The sequence below is a fragment of the Fringilla coelebs genome (genome assembly GCF_963513975.1).
Source record: "Fringilla coelebs genome assembly, chromosome: 29".
Lineage (NCBI taxonomy): Eukaryota > Metazoa > Chordata > Aves > Passeriformes > Fringillidae > Fringilla > Fringilla coelebs.
This window is the reverse complement of record NC_140055.1, coordinates 1,889,355-1,908,488: the sequence shown is the minus strand read 5'-3', so window position 1 is coordinate 1,908,488 and position 19,134 is coordinate 1,889,355. Positions and strand designations below refer to the sequence as shown.

The 19,134-nt window shown below is 59.4% G+C and overlaps 2 protein-coding genes across 2 annotated transcripts; both read right to left on the bottom strand.

The window, feature by feature from the left end:
* Positions 1–24: 24 nt before the first annotated feature.
* KCNN3 (potassium calcium-activated channel subfamily N member 3) lies at positions 25–15,810 on the bottom strand (the record flags this gene model as incomplete). Its single annotated transcript, XM_084223093.1, has 8 exons — positions 25–486; positions 914–983; positions 1,155–1,282; positions 2,673–2,783; positions 4,403–4,544; positions 8,657–9,075; positions 12,187–12,282; positions 15,094–15,810. The coding sequence occupies 8 exons, from the start codon at positions 15,808–15,810 to the stop codon at positions 190–192; spliced, it is 1,980 nt and encodes a 659-aa protein (XP_084079219.1). The 3' UTR covers positions 25–189.
* Positions 15,811–16,700: 890 nt separating this feature from the next.
* PMVK (phosphomevalonate kinase) lies at positions 16,701–18,539 on the bottom strand. The gene is made up of 5 exons (XM_084222988.1): positions 18,449–18,539; positions 18,259–18,322; positions 17,506–17,658; positions 17,155–17,284; positions 16,701–16,944 (listed from the first exon to the last, which is right to left on the bottom strand). The coding sequence occupies exons 1-5, from the start codon at positions 18,529–18,531 to the stop codon at positions 16,808–16,810; spliced, it is 567 nt and encodes a 188-aa protein (XP_084079114.1). The 5' UTR covers positions 18,532–18,539; the 3' UTR covers positions 16,701–16,807.
* Between the last annotated feature and the right edge of the window lie 595 nt (positions 18,540–19,134).

The window sequence follows — 19,134 nt, the reverse complement described above, 5'->3', positions numbered from 1 at the left end:
CTGAAGAGGGATGCAATTCCCGATACCAAGGCGTTGGCAAAGCTCCGAGCGTTGCTCGGCACTGCTGGTCCCACTGGCTCCAGCTGAAGGGTCCTGCAGCGGTTCAAGGACCAGAGGAAAGTTCACAGAGACCTCATGATCTGTGTGGAAATGTTTCCCCTGTCCGCGGCAGGGCTGAGGGGCTGTGTTTTAGCAGCTGCTTGAGCTCGTGTAAGGGGTGGGGAAGGAGGTGGAGCTGACCCCGATGGGGCTCTCAGAGAGAGGTGTCTGGGGGGTGCCCACGGGCACACCAACCCCCCGAGCCTCCAGGACGGCGCTGAGCAGGCGCTGCTGCTGCTGGCGCAGCATGTCAGCCATCAGCAGGGGCAGGGAGTTGAAGCTGGCACTGAGCTGCTCCAGCTTGGATTCCAGGCCACTGATCTGCTTTTCCAGGTCCTCACTGCGGTCATTTAGCTCTGTGATGAGGTCGTACATCACGTTCTGCATCTGGGGAGGGGACACAGGGGACAGTGGCGGGGTTAGTACCATGGCTGGAGGGGCTAGTGCCACTGCTGCTAGCAGAGCTCACCCCTTTAGCCCTTTCTGCCCTGAGAGCTGCCCCATCTCAGCCCGCCCCAGGTTCTCCAAGGGTTCTGCAACTGCAGTTTGGCTCATCCCTGGCCATCAAAGCGAGGAAACTCTGCTGGCCCTGTGCTGCTGAGCAGTGGTTTCCCTTGCAAAAAGGGTTGCAGGGAACCTCTGGCTCATGAATGTGTTATCTCCTGCTTTGCAAGGGCAGCCATCCCACAGCAGCTATTCCTTGCTGACATTTACTGAGTCGGAGCATTTTGCGGTCAGCCAAGTCTGCTTTAGTTATTCCGAGTGAAAAGAAACACTCAGTCTGGCCAAGCCACAGGGTTCCTGTGGGACTTGCCTTTGAGAGGTCGACAAGGGTGTTGGCTTGGTCACTCAGCTTCCTCTGCTCCATCTTCACGCTCCGTAACCTGGGGAGAAGGAAAGAGCACATGGCTGTACTCCCCCCCTTCTTTCAAACTGCATCTGGAGACCTGCCTGCATCTTGGCCAATGGAAAACTGCCCCCACACCCCTGCCGGGGACAGGATCCTGGTTTATCTGGAGCTCAGTCTGCCCCCAGCCCATTGCACAGCCTCTTACTGGTGGATGGCTTGTAGGAACTTCCTCTGGTGCTTTCTGACTTTAGCATGGTCGATCTTCTTCAGCAGCTTGGTGTGCTTGTAGATCAGCCATGTTTCCCGCAGGACGTTGGCTGCTGCGTTCTTGATCTGAAAAGGAAGAGTGGCTGCAGGTCACCAGCCATGTGGGATCTCAGAGACACTGAGAGCACTGGTTCTGGCTCTGCCATGAGCCAGTGCTGCGCATCACCTGCCCCAGCTGCAGCGAGGTGCTCGGCTCTGCACCCGCACGCTCTCCTGGACTGTTCCAGGGGGTGCTGGGCACTTCAAGCAGGAGTAAGGGAGGGCAGAGCTGTTGATCCCTGCTACACCCACATCCCAGTCCTGGCTCTTTGCCCACACACAAAGTTGTACCATAAGCCTCGAGAAAAAAAATCCCAAAGTTTTTTCTCCACCAGCTGCCTGCATTTCAGGCTCTTTCTCAGAATTTCTAACATATTCTCCATTGCTATGCTGGGAACCTCCTGAGAGAGATCAGCAGGAGATTCTGCTGGGCAAGATGGACAGGGGGGCACCCATCTGTGAATCCTGGCACGTCCCAGACCAGCAGGTCCCAGTTGTGCTGCCGGCACTGGGACGTGACTTCCGCAGGCTGTCCGGCTGACCCGCAGCTTGGCTGCTCACTCCAGGCTGCTCACTCCAGGAGCAATTGGCTGCTCTCTGCCTGGCATGGAGCCTGCAGATTCCTATCGATGGCCAGTGCAGAGGGGCTCACCAGCTGTTTTGCTTTCCCAGCCTGGTCACACCAAGGTCCTGACTATTCCTGGGGTGTCAGGGCTTTGTCTGGGGCTCTGCTCTCTGGGGTGAAGTGGGTGCCCTCCTTGCCACTGGTTGCCTTTCCAAGGGCTGCACTGATGCTCGTTTTGCCACTATCCCCTCTAAAACATGTTCTGTTGTGCAGAGCCCATTATATGCCACACCACTGTTGGCTGGCTGATGCTTTGCCATGATGAGGCTGCCAACACCAGCAACCTCCTGCTGCTCCTACATGCTACCAGGGATGTGACACCAGCCCTGGTAGGACAGCAACCCCATGAACACCCTGCTGCAGGCTCTGGGTCCCTCCTCAGGGGAGCCTCACAGTATGGTTCTTGTCTGTGGTGGACACTGAATCACTGAAATCCAGTTGTCTTCCTGACAGCAAGAGGAGTGAGATCATGCTCTGGAAGAGGAGGGAGTATGTTCCCAAAATCACCTCAATCCCTGGAAGAGAGCTGCTGCTCTTTGTCTCAGTGTAACACTTGTGCCTGTGCAATATCCACAGTGCTTGGACAACTTCCTCAGCAGTGGGACCTGCAGGACCCACATCCAAAGGTGCCAACACCTTCCTCTCCTGTTGTAGCTTCACTCAGAGACGCTGGCACCTTCTTTCACTGCGGTACCCACGGGATCCAGAGGTGCTGACACCTTCCTCCTAGCCCAAATGCCCAGCTCCTGGCACACAGCAATGCCCCCACTCCTGTCCCCCATGGCACCTTACCCGCTTTGTCAGCTGTGTGTCCATCATGAAGTTGTGGACGTGCTTCTCAGCTTTGGTGAGCTCCAGCTTCCTGGCCACCACAGCCACCACCAGCGCTGTACATCCAGCACCCTGTGCAGGGACATCAGTTGGGGAAACAGTTTGTGTCTGTTTTGTAACACCAGCACTCCCACCCTCATCCTTGAAATCTGCTCATTAACTAAAGCTATGTGTCCTCCCCGTTATCCTAACAAGATCTTAGAGAGCCTGGGTGTCCTTGAGTGGCTGATGAAGGGCTCTGTAACTAATGGGAGAGGCCAGGGCTGTTAGCAAGGTCAGCAGTGTTCAGTGGGGAGCCTGTGTCACTGCAGGCCAGAGATCTGCCCCGTGCCAGAGCCCTGTGGGATGGGGAGCCCTCCACTCCCAAGAGAGGTCTGGGCCAGGAGAGCAGTGGGGAAGCACCAGGCAACACGGGTGAGAGCAGAGAAGGGGCCCCAAATCAGGACCCTTCAAACTGCCACATATCCCAGCTGCACCAGCTGGAAACTCCCTTATCCAGCAATTAGGGCCAGATGTGTGTGGCAGCCACCATCTCCACTGCACATCTGTGCCAAGGTGTCCTTTCCAGAGCCTCCCTGCTGTGCTCCTGAGCTCTGCTCATTCCAGCTGGGTCCCAACCCCCAGTGCTCTGGCAGAGTGCTGTCAGCCTGGCAAGCTCTCCTTACAGAGTCATTAATTAACCTGGTAGCCTGAATCCTTCAGTGTCCTCAAAGGTCCTGCTGCACTCTCTGACTGCCACCACCTCTCTCCTCCTGGATGAGTGACACTACCCCTGGTGCTGATTGAGGAAGCCCAGCAAAGCCTCCAACCCCAGAGGGCATGGGGGCTCCATTTCCAGGAGGGGGGGGGCTGTACTGGGGGTGAGGGGACACTCTGACAGATGGTGTCTCACTTCAAAGTCACCACTGGCTGGGGAAGAGTTCTGGGAGCCTGCAGCACCAGAATCCCCTCGGCTGAGCCAGCAGCTCCTCCTCTGCTGGCAGTTGCTGCATCACCCCCATCCACAGGGATTTTCTCCTTGCTTGGCTCCCACCAGTAACACCAGCCTTGCTGCATCTGGCCTCATCCAAGACAGATCAAAGACTTCCAGGTAATACAGGATGAATTCCTCCTCCTGGAGCCTCCCCAGCTGATGGTACTCATGGGGTCTGCCCCAGCTGGGAGGAGGAATGGCTCCATCCCCAGAGCCTGGAGCTGAGGTGGGCAGAGCTGATGGCTGGGGTACATCTGTGAAGACCTGGGACCACAGGGCCCCCAGCTGCTCCTTCAGCAGCTCTGGCTGGAAAGTCCCACACTCCAGGAAATCTCCTGGTGGGCTTCTAGGGGCAGGTACTCTGGAGGCACTGGAGAATGGTGACCTTTTGGCTAAGAAGGAAAGGAAACCATGGAGCAATGGAAGCCAGATGGTGTGGACCAGGATAGCCAAGGGATGCTCAGGTGCCCTTCTGCTCCCTGACTCCACCAAAGGCCCTCCACCCTTACTGAATGTGGGTCCAAATCCACCCCAAATTCATCAGCTGAGACAACTCTATCAACTTCCAGGCTATGAGACCTCAGAGCTGAAGTCATTAGGCCTTGTACATTGACAAAAGAGCTGAGAAACAGGCCCTGGTAAATTCCAGTGGCCCCTCCTCTGCCACTGGAGACAGGCAGAGCCCACAGAAGGGAAACCAGCTTGGCATGACCCTTACCATGATGCCAGTGAGCAGGCAGACTCCCTTCCCACAGTAGGTGTGTGGGACCATGTCCCCATAGCCAATGGAGAGGAAGGTGATGGAGATGAGCCACATAGCACCCAGGAAGTTGCTGGTTACATCCTGCTGGTCATGGTACCTGCCAAGGAGACAGGGACATCGGTGTCACAGCAGGGGACAGGGATGGATGGGGCAGAAAGGGGCACAGTGGCTCCCCCAGCATGGGCTGTGCTGGGGTACAGGAGTAACAGCACAGTAGGATGTGCCATAGTAGCAGTGGTTGCACAATTTCTGGCACTGGAAAACCCACATGGACAAAATGAGAGCAAAAACTCAGTGGAAAGGGCTTCTGCTTTCAGTCAGACCTGTCACCACATCCCAGTCCTGTTGTGTGTCCCCGGTGTCATGTGGTGCTGCAGCAAGAATTGGCTGATGGGATAAAGAGCTGTGGCTCTGCAAAGGCCCTGACCACAGCAGCTCACCCTTGGCATCCTGCCCTGCATCCCACTGGTGCTGCAGCCTGGGCTGTGGCACTCCAGAAGGCAGAGCTGAACTGCTGGGGATGGGTCCTGCCGAGCCTCTGGCACAGGCTTGGCTTTCAGGAACAGCTCACACACTCAAGACACAGCACATGTGGAGTGGCTGCAGCTTTGGGAATGCTGCAGATTTTCCAGGTCCCTGCTGGGGATGTGAGGTCAGTGATCGCTCTGGCTGTTCCAGACCCTGGCTGTGGCTCTTGCAGCAAACACACGAGGAGAGGCCCCAGCTGCCTCCAGCTCCCCAGGGCTGGGCAGGCACAGCCAAGCCAGGCAGGTACCATTCCCAGGGATGCAGTGCTGACTCCTGGCAGCTGAGCAGGGCCTGGCCCTGGCTGCAGCGGGACTCAGCCCTAAGCTGGCAGGGGCAGGCAGTGCCTTTACCCCACTACGAACAGGATGGTTGTTCTCCTGCCTCCCTGGCAGGCTTCTCCCAGCCTCTTCACAGGATCTGGAGAGGGAAAACAGATGGAGCTTTTGGCAATCCCAACTCCAAGATCATCACTCGCAGAGCAGTTGGGTTTTCGCCTTTTCTGAAATGTTTTTCCCTCAGCTGGAGGCTCAAATGAGGTCCTGGTGCAGGAGAAAGCACCTTGAGCCATGGTGAGGCTCACTCTGGGCAGGGTTGGCCAGGGCAGCTAGAGCCCATAACCACAGTGGCATTCCCCAAAATTCCAGTGCCAGCAGTGGGGCACACACAATTGTCCCATCCAGTGTCTTGTCCTGAGGAGAGCTGAGCCCACCTCATCCCACAAGGTGGAATGTCCTGAGGGAACAACCCCAAGAGTATCATGCTGGACAGGGGGGTTACAGGCCTGCTGGACAGAGGGACCTTTTCTCCTCTGGGTAGCACTTTGAGCAAGAATTGATAAACCAGAGGGGCTGGCCCATGCCACGCCTGGTGCGGGCAGAAAGAGGAGCCACCTCCTCACACCGAGGCTTGCTGCAATCACTCAGACACCAGCACCGCCTTCTGCCATCCCCTTATCTGCCACGACCGCCTCACCGCTGGGGCAGCCTGAGCATCCCCCTACAGCCCTGCCCTGCGTGCGGCAGCACCAACCCCGGGGCTCCGGGCACACGTGCGGGCACACGTGCGCGCCGTCGGGCCGGGCCGGGCCGGGCGGGCAGCGCTGGCGGCGGCGCAGCCCCGCGGGCGGCGGAGCGGCGGAGCGGCGGCCGGGGAGCGGGCGAGGTTGCTAAGCAGCGACTCCGCTGCCTGCGAGAGGTGCGGCCCCGCGGCGCACGGGAGGATGCTGCTGCTGCCCCCACAGCCACTGAGAGCACAGCTCGGTGCCGAGAGAACGTTGTGGCGTTGTCATTTTGGGGTTTAGCCCAGAACATCGGATCCCTCTCTGATAATTCCCTGCCAGGTGTGTCAATCACCTTTCCTTCCCCCTCCCTTGCCCCCTGCCGAGTACTATCTGTCGATCCTGGAATTCCAGAAGGGCATCGAGTGATTGGGCAGATTCAAAGGTTGCCCTCCGCCCCCGGGGGGCATTGGGCCATCCAGGCGAACTTTATCCCTTAAGACCTCCTTCTATGTACTTGGTTGGTGGCTCCCTAACCCTTCCCTGCCCCTCTCCCCGGGGTTAAAAGGAACAGCACCCACGCGGTTCGGGAGTTCTGTTGGAGCTGTTGTGGGTTCAGAATAAAGCTCTGGATCCAAACCCTCCATCAGAACCGACTCCTTTCCTTCACCATCACCTTAAAGCTTCTCCACAGAGGGAAACCCAAGGAGCAGACCCTGTTATGGGGGAAGCTCCATCCCGCAGCCACCAGAGCTCCTGCACGCCTGGACTTGTCTCCACGTGCTCAGCTGCAACATCCAGCCAGCCAAAAGTGTCTCTGGGGTGAAACACCACAGTTGCTGGTATTGGGTTCAGCACCAAGGGCCAGACAAGCTCAGGCACATCCTGTCAGGCTATGTTGGTAAATATTCCAATAAGACACGGCAGCCCAGCCCCAGAAGCACATCTTGGAGAGGCACCACCACCTCTGAACTGCCCGGGCCCAGTGGGTGCTGCTTGGGAATGCAAACGGCAGCAAACTGTTTTCCAGTGCCAGTGGACAGTGTGGACAGGGGGGCACGTCCTGGGTAGCCCTTGTGGGAGCTGTGTGACTCCCAGGGCTGGTGCATCCACCAGGGATGTGGCATCCCTCACACACAGAGCGTGTCCCAGGGGTTCTGCATTCCCCCAGTCCTGCATCCCCCAGGACTGACGCATCTCCAGCCCACCTGGGTTCTCTTCTGCCTCTCTGTACATTGAGGGAGGTGATGGCAGCTGCGGTGCCAATGATCTGCAGTGCCTCATCTGCATAATTTCTGGGGATTTTTGTTCCTAATAGTTCTTCATTGCATCTTCCAGCCTGAGCCTTGCCAGGTGTTGGATTACCCTCCTGTGTGTGTCCTGGGTGTCTGTCCGCCTGCTCCCAGCTCAGGAGGCATAAACCACAATTTCTCAAACACAATTAGGCAGTGCCTGAGCATCCAGCTCATAAGGAGAGCATCATTAAGGGAGGCAGGAAGGCAAATGCAGCCAGTAAAAGCTCATAAAATCTCAGTGTGCCATCCCACACCACTGCCACAGCACTTACAGCTGCCCTAATGCCCTTTGGCAGCGTGACCAGAGCAACGGGTCCCACCCTGAGGAGGAGGGAGGGTGGCCTTCCTCTCACTTTGAAAGCAATCTGGAACCAACCTGGGTGTCCCAGGTAACCCTGGGGTGCCAGTTGCTGTGATCCCTCACACCTTAGTTCCAAGGATGACACAAAGCTGCCACAACAGAGCTGCTTGTAGAGGAGCTGCCCTCCCTTCCCCAGGTGCTGCTGCTGGCAGCCTGCACTGTGGCTGTGGAGAAAACCTTCTGGCACAGCACTGGGATGCCACCACCACAGCCCCCTGGTTCCCTCAGTAGACAAAGAGTGGTGGCAGGTCCCCGAGAGATGGAGGTGCAGTGATACCCACCAGGCTGGTCGCCACAGCAACCCCGGTGCTGAGCACGCTGATGCTGGCTGGATGCCATCAAGCTGTGGGTATGTCACCACAGTGTTGTCATGGCAGTCAGTTGCAGCGATGCTAGAGCCTGAGCCAGGCCCTGTCACTTCCCATCAGCACCTCTGGGCCCTCCCCATACACAGCCCCCAGCTCCCACCACTCTCCTTGTCCCCCACTCGTGCTCCTGGGGCTTCTGACACCACCCATGTCCTCTTGCACAAGGACCCTGGCTTAGGCACTGGCTGTGAGGACAGGGCTGACCCTGCTCTGCTTCCTGCCTGTGCAATTTATCATCTGTAACAGCAGGGCTCAGTGCAGGGATCCACTGAGGCCCCAACACCCCTCCTCCAGGGTGTTAGGACATCACATCTCCATTGAGAATTCCAAACTGCCATGAATCCCAAACCACAAACTGCTGAGCTTCCAGAGCTACTGCACATCATCATGCATTCCTGAACTGCTGCACATCCTGAACCGTGGAGCTTTCCAAACCTCCACACATCCCAAACTGCTGCTCGTCGTGCTCGTGTCTTGAACTACTGAGCATCCCAAACCACCCTGCATCCCAAACCTCCATGCATCCTGAACCTCTGTGCATCCTTAACAGCTGAGCATCCCAAACCACCAGGCATTTCTGAGCATCCTGAGCTGCCACAAACCCCTAACCCCAGCTCATTGCAAACACCCTGAATCCCAAAGCACCCCAACCCCCCTCACCTCTCACACACACGGACTGTCCACGCAGCGATGATCCAGAGGGAAATGCTGAAGACCAGCAGCACTGTCCCAGGGCAGATGGTCATGAGTGTCTTCATGACGAAGCGGGTGTTGAAGTTGATCTTGTTGAGTGCCCCGATGCTGCGCGAGGAGGCGTCGGTGAAGAGCTTGCTGTGCAGCAGCATCACCCGAGCGATCAGGTAGAGGCGCAGGAACATGGGGATAGACAGGATGATGTCCACATCAGCCTCTGCCCGAGATGGTGTGTAGGAGAAAGCCAGGCGAGCTGTCCAGAAAAATTTGTACTCCCCAGGGATGGGGTGTATGGCACAAACCAGCATCTCCAGGCTGATGTAGAGGATGCGCTCGTACGTCATCGCTATCCGCCAGTCGTCAGCTCCATTGTCGATCACAAAGAGCTGCCAGGATGCAGAACCACACGGTCACCAGTGGCCCCACAACCTGCCCACTGACATCCCCAACCCTCCCTCCACAGGCACTGGGGGTCAGAGCTAAGAGGAGCTGGGTGTGGCTCGGCCAGAAGCGCTGGGGATGGACGGAGAAGAAAAACATGGGAATGAGACGCCAGCAACCTCTCTGCTGCCCTGCTAGTGTGTGTCAGGGATGGTCACGCTGCAGGGGACACCAAAACTTTAAGGTGCCTGGCCTTGAGCACACACCCAGGCACAGCATGGGGACAGCTCACTCAAAATCTGGCTGGCAGGAGCCCACCCCCCAAAATGTCCCCTCATCCAGGCCACAGAAATGGGCAAGCCATGGTGCCACAGAGAACCAGCATGAGTCACCCCAGTCCCTCTGCTCTTGGCGTTGCACGGATTTCACTGACAGCCCTAACAAACCTGAGTGCCAGGGCAATATCTGGGCAGTGAACACCACAGGCAGAGCATCCAGCTGCTGGCGGAGATGGGATTCAGTTGTCATGGCAACTGACGGTTCATCCTGGGTACAGCAGCTCCTCTCCCATCATCAGTGATGGAGTTGGGGTCTCTGCAGGAGCTGGGGACATGGCAGCTCAGTTGGCCTCTCTGGGATGCCACCAGAGCCCTGGCAGTCACCCACCCAGGTGACTCGGCAGGGGCAGTCCTGAGGCTGCCATTGGCTTCTCCCTGGTGTGACAGGGACACCCAGCAGGAGGGACGTGCTCAGGGCCTCTCTGCAAGCAGCACTTGCCAAAGAAACCACCAGGAAGGGATCCAAGGGGGATGTGGCAGCTGGCGCCACTGTCTGTGTCTTCAATCCAGCCTCTGTGTCCTCACAGAGCCAGGGCTGCACAGAGCCATGGCAGAGGGTGAGGGGTTGGTGGGGAACATGTCCCCAGCTGGCCTTGAGCCCAGGAACAGCCCTCCTGCCCTGCCAGAGGCCCCAGCACACCTGTGCCAGCACAGCATGGCATTTGGGGCTCTCCCTGGGGATGGCAGGAGCCACTGGGACTGACTCACAGAGTGGCTGTCCCAGCCACCTCCCTTTCTGTAGGGAAAACTCTGCTCCTTTTAGCTGCTTTGTTTGAGAAATTGTTTACAAAAATGCTCCAAGCTGTCAAGGGAGATCCTCAGGCATTTAGCAAGCTGACAGCCTATTCCTTCCTGGAAAAGGGTGTTAAAATAAACAAATTAGCAAGCGGAAAAGGCAGGAGCCTTTTGACTGTATGATGGGGAGTTGCTATAGGCCAGGGAAGGGAAGGAGCAAGATTTGGGCAGGATTCCCCTGAGCCAGCCCCTCTCTGTTCTGTACCTGTAAAGCATCAAAGTGGGTTTCCATGGAAACCTAGTGTGGTTCAGTGGTACCCAAGGGGGCATTCCCCAACACATCCAGCATCACTGGCTCCAGCAGGGGAAGGAACAAGAGTGTTGGCCACCACATCTCCAGAAAAACAAAGGCCAAGAAAAGCTACCAAGACACCTCATGAGGACTAAAGTTTCACCAATAACCTGAACAGCTCCAGGCACTCCAAGCACAGGTATGAGGGGACTCTGCCCCTCCACAGCACCTTGGCAGGAGCTGGCAACATTGCCAGCACTGCTCTCCTTCACCTGCTGTGATACAACGTGGTGCTGGCAGAGGATGGCATGTTCTGCCCCAGGCACCAGAGACATCAGTGTGGTGCTGAGTGATGCCTCAGCCCCAGAGAAACTGAAGCACAGGAAGACCTTCAAAGGACTAATTAACACAATTAGTAGCATGATAGAATCACAGACTGGTTTGGGTTGAACAGGACCTTAAAGTTCATCTCATTCCACCCACTTTTATGGGCAGGGACACCTTCAACTATCCCAGGTTTCTCCAAACTCCATTCAGCCTGGCCTTGAACACTTCCAGCGATGAGGCAGCCACAACTTCTCTGGCCAAGAGAGGAAGAGGGAATCCTGAGGGAAGAGGCTGAAGTCATTGTTTCCCAGAGGCTGGGAGGTCTGACAAGCGCCATGGCCAGGTGAGCACAGTCCCCCACCTTGGCCAAGAGGTACAAAAAGTTGAGGATTTACAGCTCTGGCAGGCCCATTCAATTTTTGTTGCATTATCAGCAATTTCTTTATAACACTTTATAATACTCAGGGCAATGAACAGCCAGAACAACTTTGTTTGGAGCAGATCAAGTCAAACTCATCTAATTCCCTGTCTCCCAGTGTAACTGGCCTGGCAGAGCAGCAGGGATCACGGTGAGGTTCAGTCCCCACGTGCAGAGGGACAGCAGTGGCACTTTGGCTCTGGTCAAGGCAGGAGAGGTGGGATGACCTGTGTGCTGCCTGGGTGGATGCTGTGTTTGCACAACCCACTGCCAGGAACAACAAGCAGAGGAAACAGCGAGCACCAAGGGCACAGCTCACCCGGCTGACCCCAGCCACCGTCATCCTGGGGTAAATATTATTGCAGCAAGAAGCAGAGCTCTCAAATATTTGCATTGAGTAACTCACCCCCAGGCTTGGTCCCCATGGGGGCAGGCTGAGCTGGAGTGGGGACTGAAGCAGGCAGGGAGTGGGATGCTGCTGCCAGCCCCTACATGGCAAAGCCCCTCTGTCCCCCAGCCCCAGGAGGGACAAGGTGGGATTGTGGTGCACTCAGGGCCAGGGGCTTTGCCATCCCTTCCCAGGATGCTCCTTCTCCTGCCTGGTGATTCATTCCTCCCAGGCCCTGAGCAGGCTGGCATTGTGCCGAAGCACAGGGAAGCACAGCCTTCCTGGAACAAACTGGGAGTCCTTTAACTTCCCAGGGAGGAAGAGAGTGTGCAGCCCTGATTAGGAAAGGATTTTGTGGCTTTCCTTGGCACTTTGACTGGCTTGAGCCCTTCCTGGCTGTAGCCTCCCCAAGCCACCAGCATATCTGCCCAGCACCTGGGAACAGACCAAGAACTGCCCCAAGAACCCTTCCTGCCCCTCAAGACCCTGACAAAGAGAAAGGATGCTCCAGGATGGAGCAGGATGTGAGCTCAGGTGCTGTGTCCCACTCAGGTAGTTGGCAAACCCCACAGCCCACCCCAGCAGCCCTCACTAGGCACTGGTGATGCCAGGACCTACCTGCACCTCCCGGGTGTGGTAGGCGATGATGAGGCCCAGCAGGATGACGGTGGAGAGGCTTATAAGGCATTTCAGGGCCAGGGAGAACATGGAGTCCTGCAGGGGGAAAGCAGGGAAGGCATTAAGGGGCACACAGCTGTGGGAGTCTGCTGGCACTGGACTCCACACCCCAAAGAAAATACTGCCCCCCACACCTGCTATCCCATCCTCAACAACATTTCTGCTGCTTCAGCTTCCCCCTAAGCAGCTTGACACAGTAGTAAGGGCACCACCAGAACCATCAGCACCACTGGCACCACTGGTACCACCAGCAAAAACAATTAAAAACTCTTTTTTAATTCTGTTCTGCTGAGTGCAGTTCCCAGCTTCCCCTCTGAGATGTGCAACGCCAGTGGCCCGGCCCCATCCAGCCTGAGCCCACTGTTAAGGTATCCACACAGAAAATCTAACCAGGCCCTCCAGCTAATTAGTCTTATGTAAATTAAAGCAGCCCCTGATTCCCTGATGGCTGAGCTGGCGGGTCCCTGCTGTGAAAAGCAGGATTCACCGTTCCCTTTGGATGCTGCTTAACCCACGTGTGTGCCAGCCACGGTCCAGCCCCACTGATGCTTGGCATTGGCAGCCCCTCACCAAGATGTGATTCCCAAACCACCCCCCTGAGCTCCCATCCCACACCTCTGTGCATCCCCAGCGTGCTGAGGCCTGGCACACCCAGCCTGCCAGGGCCCAGCTGGCTCATGGCACCCAACCTTGGCTCCCCAACGTGCTGGGCTGGCTCTGGCCCGGCCTGGCTCCCTCTTCCCCCTGCTCCTCATCCCCACAGGCTGTTTGCACGCAGAGAAGGGACTATTTGCTGTGGAGGCGGCACCGAATTGTTAACGACTTGGCTCTGGCTGTGCAATTGTGTGGATATAATGGCTGGTGCTAAGAAAAGTGCTGTGACTAAACACTACTATTAACAGGCAAGCTCCGGGGCAGCGCTGTGCCAAGGTGGCTCTGGCCAGACCCTTCTCAGGGACACAAACCCTGCATGGGGCACCTGGCTCGTGTCACAGGGTGTACCAACGCCTCCTGCCTGAGGAGACCCGTCAGGAAGAGCCATTCCTGGATCCCAAACAACACCTTGGCCAAAGTGGGGAAGGACCTTGGCACCCCTGGCACACGTCCTGCTCCACCAGGGGATGGCAGGATGCTTCGCTCAGGTGGTGCTGCACAGGTGGTGGGAAGCAGCAGCATTGAGAGGCCCTGTCCTGCCCACAGTCAATTGACAGGCAGGGAGCAGGCAAGGCAAACCCTGCCCAGTGTGTCCTTGCTGCCCAGCTCAGCGCTGGCACCCTGTGGCTGGGAGCACGTGGTGGCACGGCCGGGGCCGTGGGGCAGAGCTGGAGCTGCACTGACTGCATCCCCTCTGCACCACGGCAGCCAGCCCTGCTCGCAGGCACTCCCACACCCGTGGTCACGGCCCTGCCGCTGAGTTCTGCTTTCCCACCGGGGGCTGCTGGGGGGGATTTACACACAGCTGCTGCAAATCTGGCCAAGGGCCTGCCGAGGCCGGAGCCAGGGACTGTCCTGCACCCTGTGGCTGTCAGCACAATTGTTTGTGTGACAGCGGGGCAGGGGCAGCGTGTCACAGCTGCTGCATGGCAGCAGCGCTGACTCACGGGGTCTTCCCCAGCTGACACAGCAGCTCAGCGTGGTGGGGCCAGCGAGCATGGCAGCATTCTGCTGTCAGCTCGGTGAGGGTGGACAGTCCCCCTGGCGCCAGGCATGCAGGCACACGGAGCCTGCGAGGGTGGCTGCGGCTCAACAGGTAGCAGATGCAGGTGGGGGATGGTGGTTTGGCTTTGCTCCTGCCAAAGGGGAGTGGGAACCACCAGAAAAAGGCTCTGGCATTGAAGCATCTTTCTTTCTCGGCGAGGATGCCGAGGATGCCAGCTTGGCACCACGGCATGCTCCTGCCTCAGACAGAGCAGTGGAACTGCTGCCCGCAGCCCCCCATGCCCACTGAGCCTGGCAGCCGTGCAAAGATGGGGCTCGGGACCCCCCCAGCCGGGCACCTCGCTGGGGAGGGTGGCAGGGTCCCCCAAACCACAGGACCCCGGCGACATGGCTCCCCTCCTCCACCTCCCGTGCTCCCGCTGCTCTCCCCACTGCCCGTGGGATCACGGCAGGAAGGGGGGAGCAGCCCCTTCCCACCGCTCCTTCCCCTCCCCGGGCGGCACCGGGACCCCCGCTGGCGGCACCCCAGCCCCCTCGGCAGCGCCGGCCCGCTGACGCCCATGGGTGCTGGTGGGGGTGCCGATGCCTTCCCCTCTCTGGATAAGTATAAATAACATGACAGATGTCTATACAAAGAGTTATTCATATCGCTGCCAACCAGCGCAGCCCGGGAGCAGGAGCTGGAAGGGACGTGGGGGGGAGAATTATAAATAAAAGGCACTGTCCTGCAAAAAAAAAAAAAAAAAAAAAAGAAAAAAAAAAAGAAAAAAAGGCAGGAAGGGGTGTGGAGGAGGAGGCGGAGGAGGGAGGGGGTGCTTCGCTGCACGGCCGGGGGCACAGTGCTTCTGAGGAGTGCACTGCCATGCCAGCAACAGGCACCACAAACCTCAGTGGGTCGGTGCCTGCTGCTGCAAGTGCCTGGGGCAGGACTGGACAGAGCAGCCACCAGCACAAAGCCCCTGCACCTCCAACCGGGGGCTCACCCCGTCCAACACCTGTGGCTGCGGCATCCACTAAAGCTCTGGGAACATCCTGCCAGTCACCAGCCAGCCTGTCTGACCCTGCTCCACTCCAGATGAGCTCCATATTTATCCCGTGGCATAGATGGGGCGAACGGCTCCACGCTCGCCCCACCAGGCACCATCCCGTGCCACCAGCCCCGCACGCAGCCCCCGGCCCCGCTGGTACCTTGGAGTAGAGCCCCCAGGAGAGCTCAGTCTCAATGACCATGACGACAATGCCAAACATGCCGAAGATGAGCGCGTAGTCGCTGAGGCGCTTCCTCTTCTCGAACAGTGCCCGGCGGTGCCCGAGGCGGTAGCCAATGTTCTGTGCCTTGCGCTTGGGCCCCTTGGCAAAGGTGGTGGGGGCCGGGCGGGCGGGCGGCCGGGTGGGACGGTGGGTGGTGGGCGCATGGTTGTCCTCGCGTGAGACAACAATCTCAGGGGGTTCACCGGCACCAAAGAGCTGCAGGGGTTGTGCCTCCGGCTCGGCCTCGATGAGGTTCCGTCGGGATGCGCTGAGTCGGCTGAGGGGCTTCATCACCCCGCCGCTGTACTTGCAGGAGCTCATGGCAATCTCGGTGAAGGGGTTGCTGTCCCGCCGGTGAACCAAAGGGCTGGGCTGCCGGTGTTTGCTGCTCGCCACCCCAGAGCCCGCTGGGTGGTCGCCGAGGTTGAGCTGGCTGCCGTGGCGGGAGGAAGGGTGGAGGGCGGCGGGGGCGGCGGGAGGAGGAGGAGGGGCCCGTAACGACCCGGGCGAGGAGTGCAACAGGCTGTGCTGGAGCGGCGGCAGCGCGGAGGGCGGCGGCGGTGACCGTTCATCCCCCGGTAACGGGCAGGGACACCGACCATCCTCCTCCAAGTCCCCCACGCCCGAATCGTGGAGATGCCCCGATGTCTCCATGACGGCGGTACCGGCGCCGCTTTACAGGGCACCGGTTCCGCTTTACTTGCCACCGGCCCCGTTCGCTGGATCATGAATGGGCTCCGTGCTCTCGCCGCTATCGCCGCCGCCACCGCCCCCGCCGCTGCCGCTGGCCCGGCCCCGCAGCGCCATTGGCCACGCTGGGGCTCCCCGCAGGCTGACATCATCCCCGCCCGCTCCCCGCTTTGGATCTCCCCCCCCATCACACCCCCGGCTCCTGCATCTCTGCGGGGTCGTTCGGGACTTGTAGTGCACCGGGCTGCACCGGGCGCTGGTGCCCGCACGCCCCGATGGATCAGTCCCGAAGGACCCCTCATCTGTTTAACCCATCGGGTTCCCCACCGGGCATCCCCCCTCCTTTGATATGATCCCCTTTAATCCGTTTAGAGGCCGGGGATTACGAGCAGCAGCCGGAGCAGGTGTTCCCATCCCGGGGTGGGTCTCCCATGGACGAGGGGCACGGTGTGTGTGTCTCACGGTGTCCCCAAGGTCGGGGTCAGGGTAGGGGTAGAGCCAGAGTATGGAATATATACATACAGATGTATATAGGGCCCTAATCCCCACTCAAAACCCCCAGCCCACCCAGGAACTCCCACCCCCAGCCCCTGCCGTGCCCAGCTGTTGCAGGAGAAGAGCAGATGTGAGTGTATGAGTTTGGGAAGCAGATAATCTGTGGGAATTGGCTGCTAGAAACCTTATTAAAAGACACCATGAAACATCCAGCTGGTGACCCCCTGCTTGGACAGAACTGCAGGACAGAAGTTCTGCCTCCTGAAAGCTGGGAAACCCGTGGTGGGGGTGGGCCAGGATCACCTGTGCGTCCCTTCCCCAGAAATGAGACACAGGCCCAGCGTGGCAGTGGTTCTCAGTGCAGAGCTTTATTCCAGAACAGGAAGCATCAGCAGGAGGTGGCGGGGGAGATGCTGAGGGGCTGGGGAGATGATGCATCCCCAAGCCCCAGTGCAGAGACATGGAGCTATAGGCTCCTGTGGAGAGACTGCACCAGCATCTCCAGCTGCTCACCCAGGGCCACCTCATCCCCGTCATTGGTGATCACCCAGTCGAAGGCCACTCCCTGGTCCAGGCCGCACTCAGATTCAGCGTCGTCCACCCCTGGCAGCACAGAGCCCAGGGAGGCCCAGGGATGGTCAGGATGTGTCTGTCTGCACCCCCACCATGGCCTCATCCCCCAGAGGTAGGGGCCTTGATCCCAAGCCTCTTGCTCCCACTGCCAAGGAAGGGTAGTGGAGGCAGCAGACCTGTGCCCACTGGGCAGCACCAGTTTGGTGTCACACTAGGTGAAGCTGCCCCTCACTCGCTCACCAGTGACAAAGACCCAGTTCCTCCTCTTCCTTGTCTCCTCAGTAGCCTCCACCCTCACAGTCTGCACCGCATCCCCGTAGGCAGCCCGGAACCACTCCACGTCTGAGAGGCGCCGTGTGTCACTCACCACCTGCACAGGGCTCCATCAGCACCCGGCCTGTGTCCCCAGGGCCCCCCTGCACTCCCCAGAGCTCACCCACACGGGCTGCAGCACCCCCAGAGCTCACCCACACTGGCTGCAGCACCCCCAGAGCTCACCCACACCGGCTGCAGCACCCCCAGAGCTCACCCACACGGGCTGCAGCACCCCCAGAGCTCACCCACACCGGCTGCAGCACCCCCAGAGCTCACCCACACCGGCTGCAGCGCCCCCTCCACCGCAGCCCGGCAGAAGAAGCCGGGGTCGGCGCGGCGCTTCTCCTCGCCCCAGCGGATCATGTCCTGGCGGAACCTCTCCTTGTAGGCGCTGGCATCCAGGAGGCGCTCAAAGTCGAGCCCGTGCTCCTGTGGGGAAGGGGGGTCAGTGGGCATGGCCTGGGCACACGAGCACGGCGTGGCACGGCTGCAGCACGGCGGGACTGGATGGCTCAGCACAGCTCAGCACAGCTCAGCACAGCTCAGCACGGTGTGGTACAGCACAACCGTGGGATGACACAACTTGGCACAGCATGTCCTGACATGGCTTGGTGTGGTGCAGCACGGCACAGCACGGCAAAGCATCAGATGGCACAGCACGGTGCAGCAGGGCAGGCACAGCTCAGCACTGTGCATGGGAAGGCAGAGAACAGCAAAGCACATGCCCTGGCACAACTCAGCGTGGCACGGCACGGCACGGCTCGGTGTGGTACGGTGTGAGCGTGGGACGGCACAGCACGTGGCAGAACACAGCAGTGTCCGGCACGGCTCGGGATGGTGTGGCACTGTGTGTGACCGTGTGGCACGGTATGAGCACGGGACAGCACAGCACGGCAGTGTCCTGGCACAGCACGGCACTGTCCGGCACAGCTCGGGATGGTGTGGCACTGTGTGGCACGGTACGAGCGTGGGATGGCACAGCACAGCAGTGTCCCGGCACAGCTCGGCGGGTGTGACACGGCTCGGTACCTTGGCGTACTGCTCCTTGAGGGGCCCGGAGAGGCGCAGGATGGTGCAGACATCAGGGCCCAGCCTGCGGGAGAGGGGTGAGCGGGACGGGCACTGGCACCGGCTCTACTCGGCCAAACCCCGGCCTCCCTGTGCTCCGGTACCATCCCCGCCCGCCGTGCCTTCCCCGCCCACACGCCCGGCCCGGTACCGGCTCCGCAGCTCCTCGGCCACGAAATCCTTCCCCGATTTCCTCTTCCCGCTCAGCAGCAGCACCGCGCGCGGCGCCGCCATCGGCGCCTCCGCCCCGCCCCTGGCCACGCCCTGCTGGCCCCGCCCCGGGCAGCCCGCCCGTCTCACGGCGCCCCCTGCCGGGCACAGCCCGCACCGCAGCGAGGCTGCCCCGGGGACACGGCGGCTCCTGCCCCCGGTATCCCGCACCCCGGCACCCCTCTGACCCCTGCCGTCCCCTGCCTCCAGCGCCCCAGCTTCCTCCTCACACCTTCTATTCTTCTCTGACGCCCCCTTTCCTCAGCACCCTGCTCCTCCGAGCATCTGCATTTCCACAGCACTCTTCCCCCCACAATCCTTATTCCTCTTCTGCACCCCGCTTTCTCCCAGCATCCATTTCCCCTAGCACGCTCTTTTCTCTCCGAGCACCCTTCCCCCTCAACATCCCTCTGCCCCGTCTGCACCCCACTTTTTCAACTGCTCCTCACTTCCTTCAGCACTGCCATTTCTTCTTCACTGTTCCTCCTCTAAATCCCCATTTTCCCCTAGGGCCCCCAATACCCTTTCTTCTCCCTCAGCAACCCCCTTCCCCTCCAACACACCATATTTCTCTCTGCCCCAACTTTTCATCGGCACCCCCTCTCCCCTGGCAGCCCTTTCTCCTCC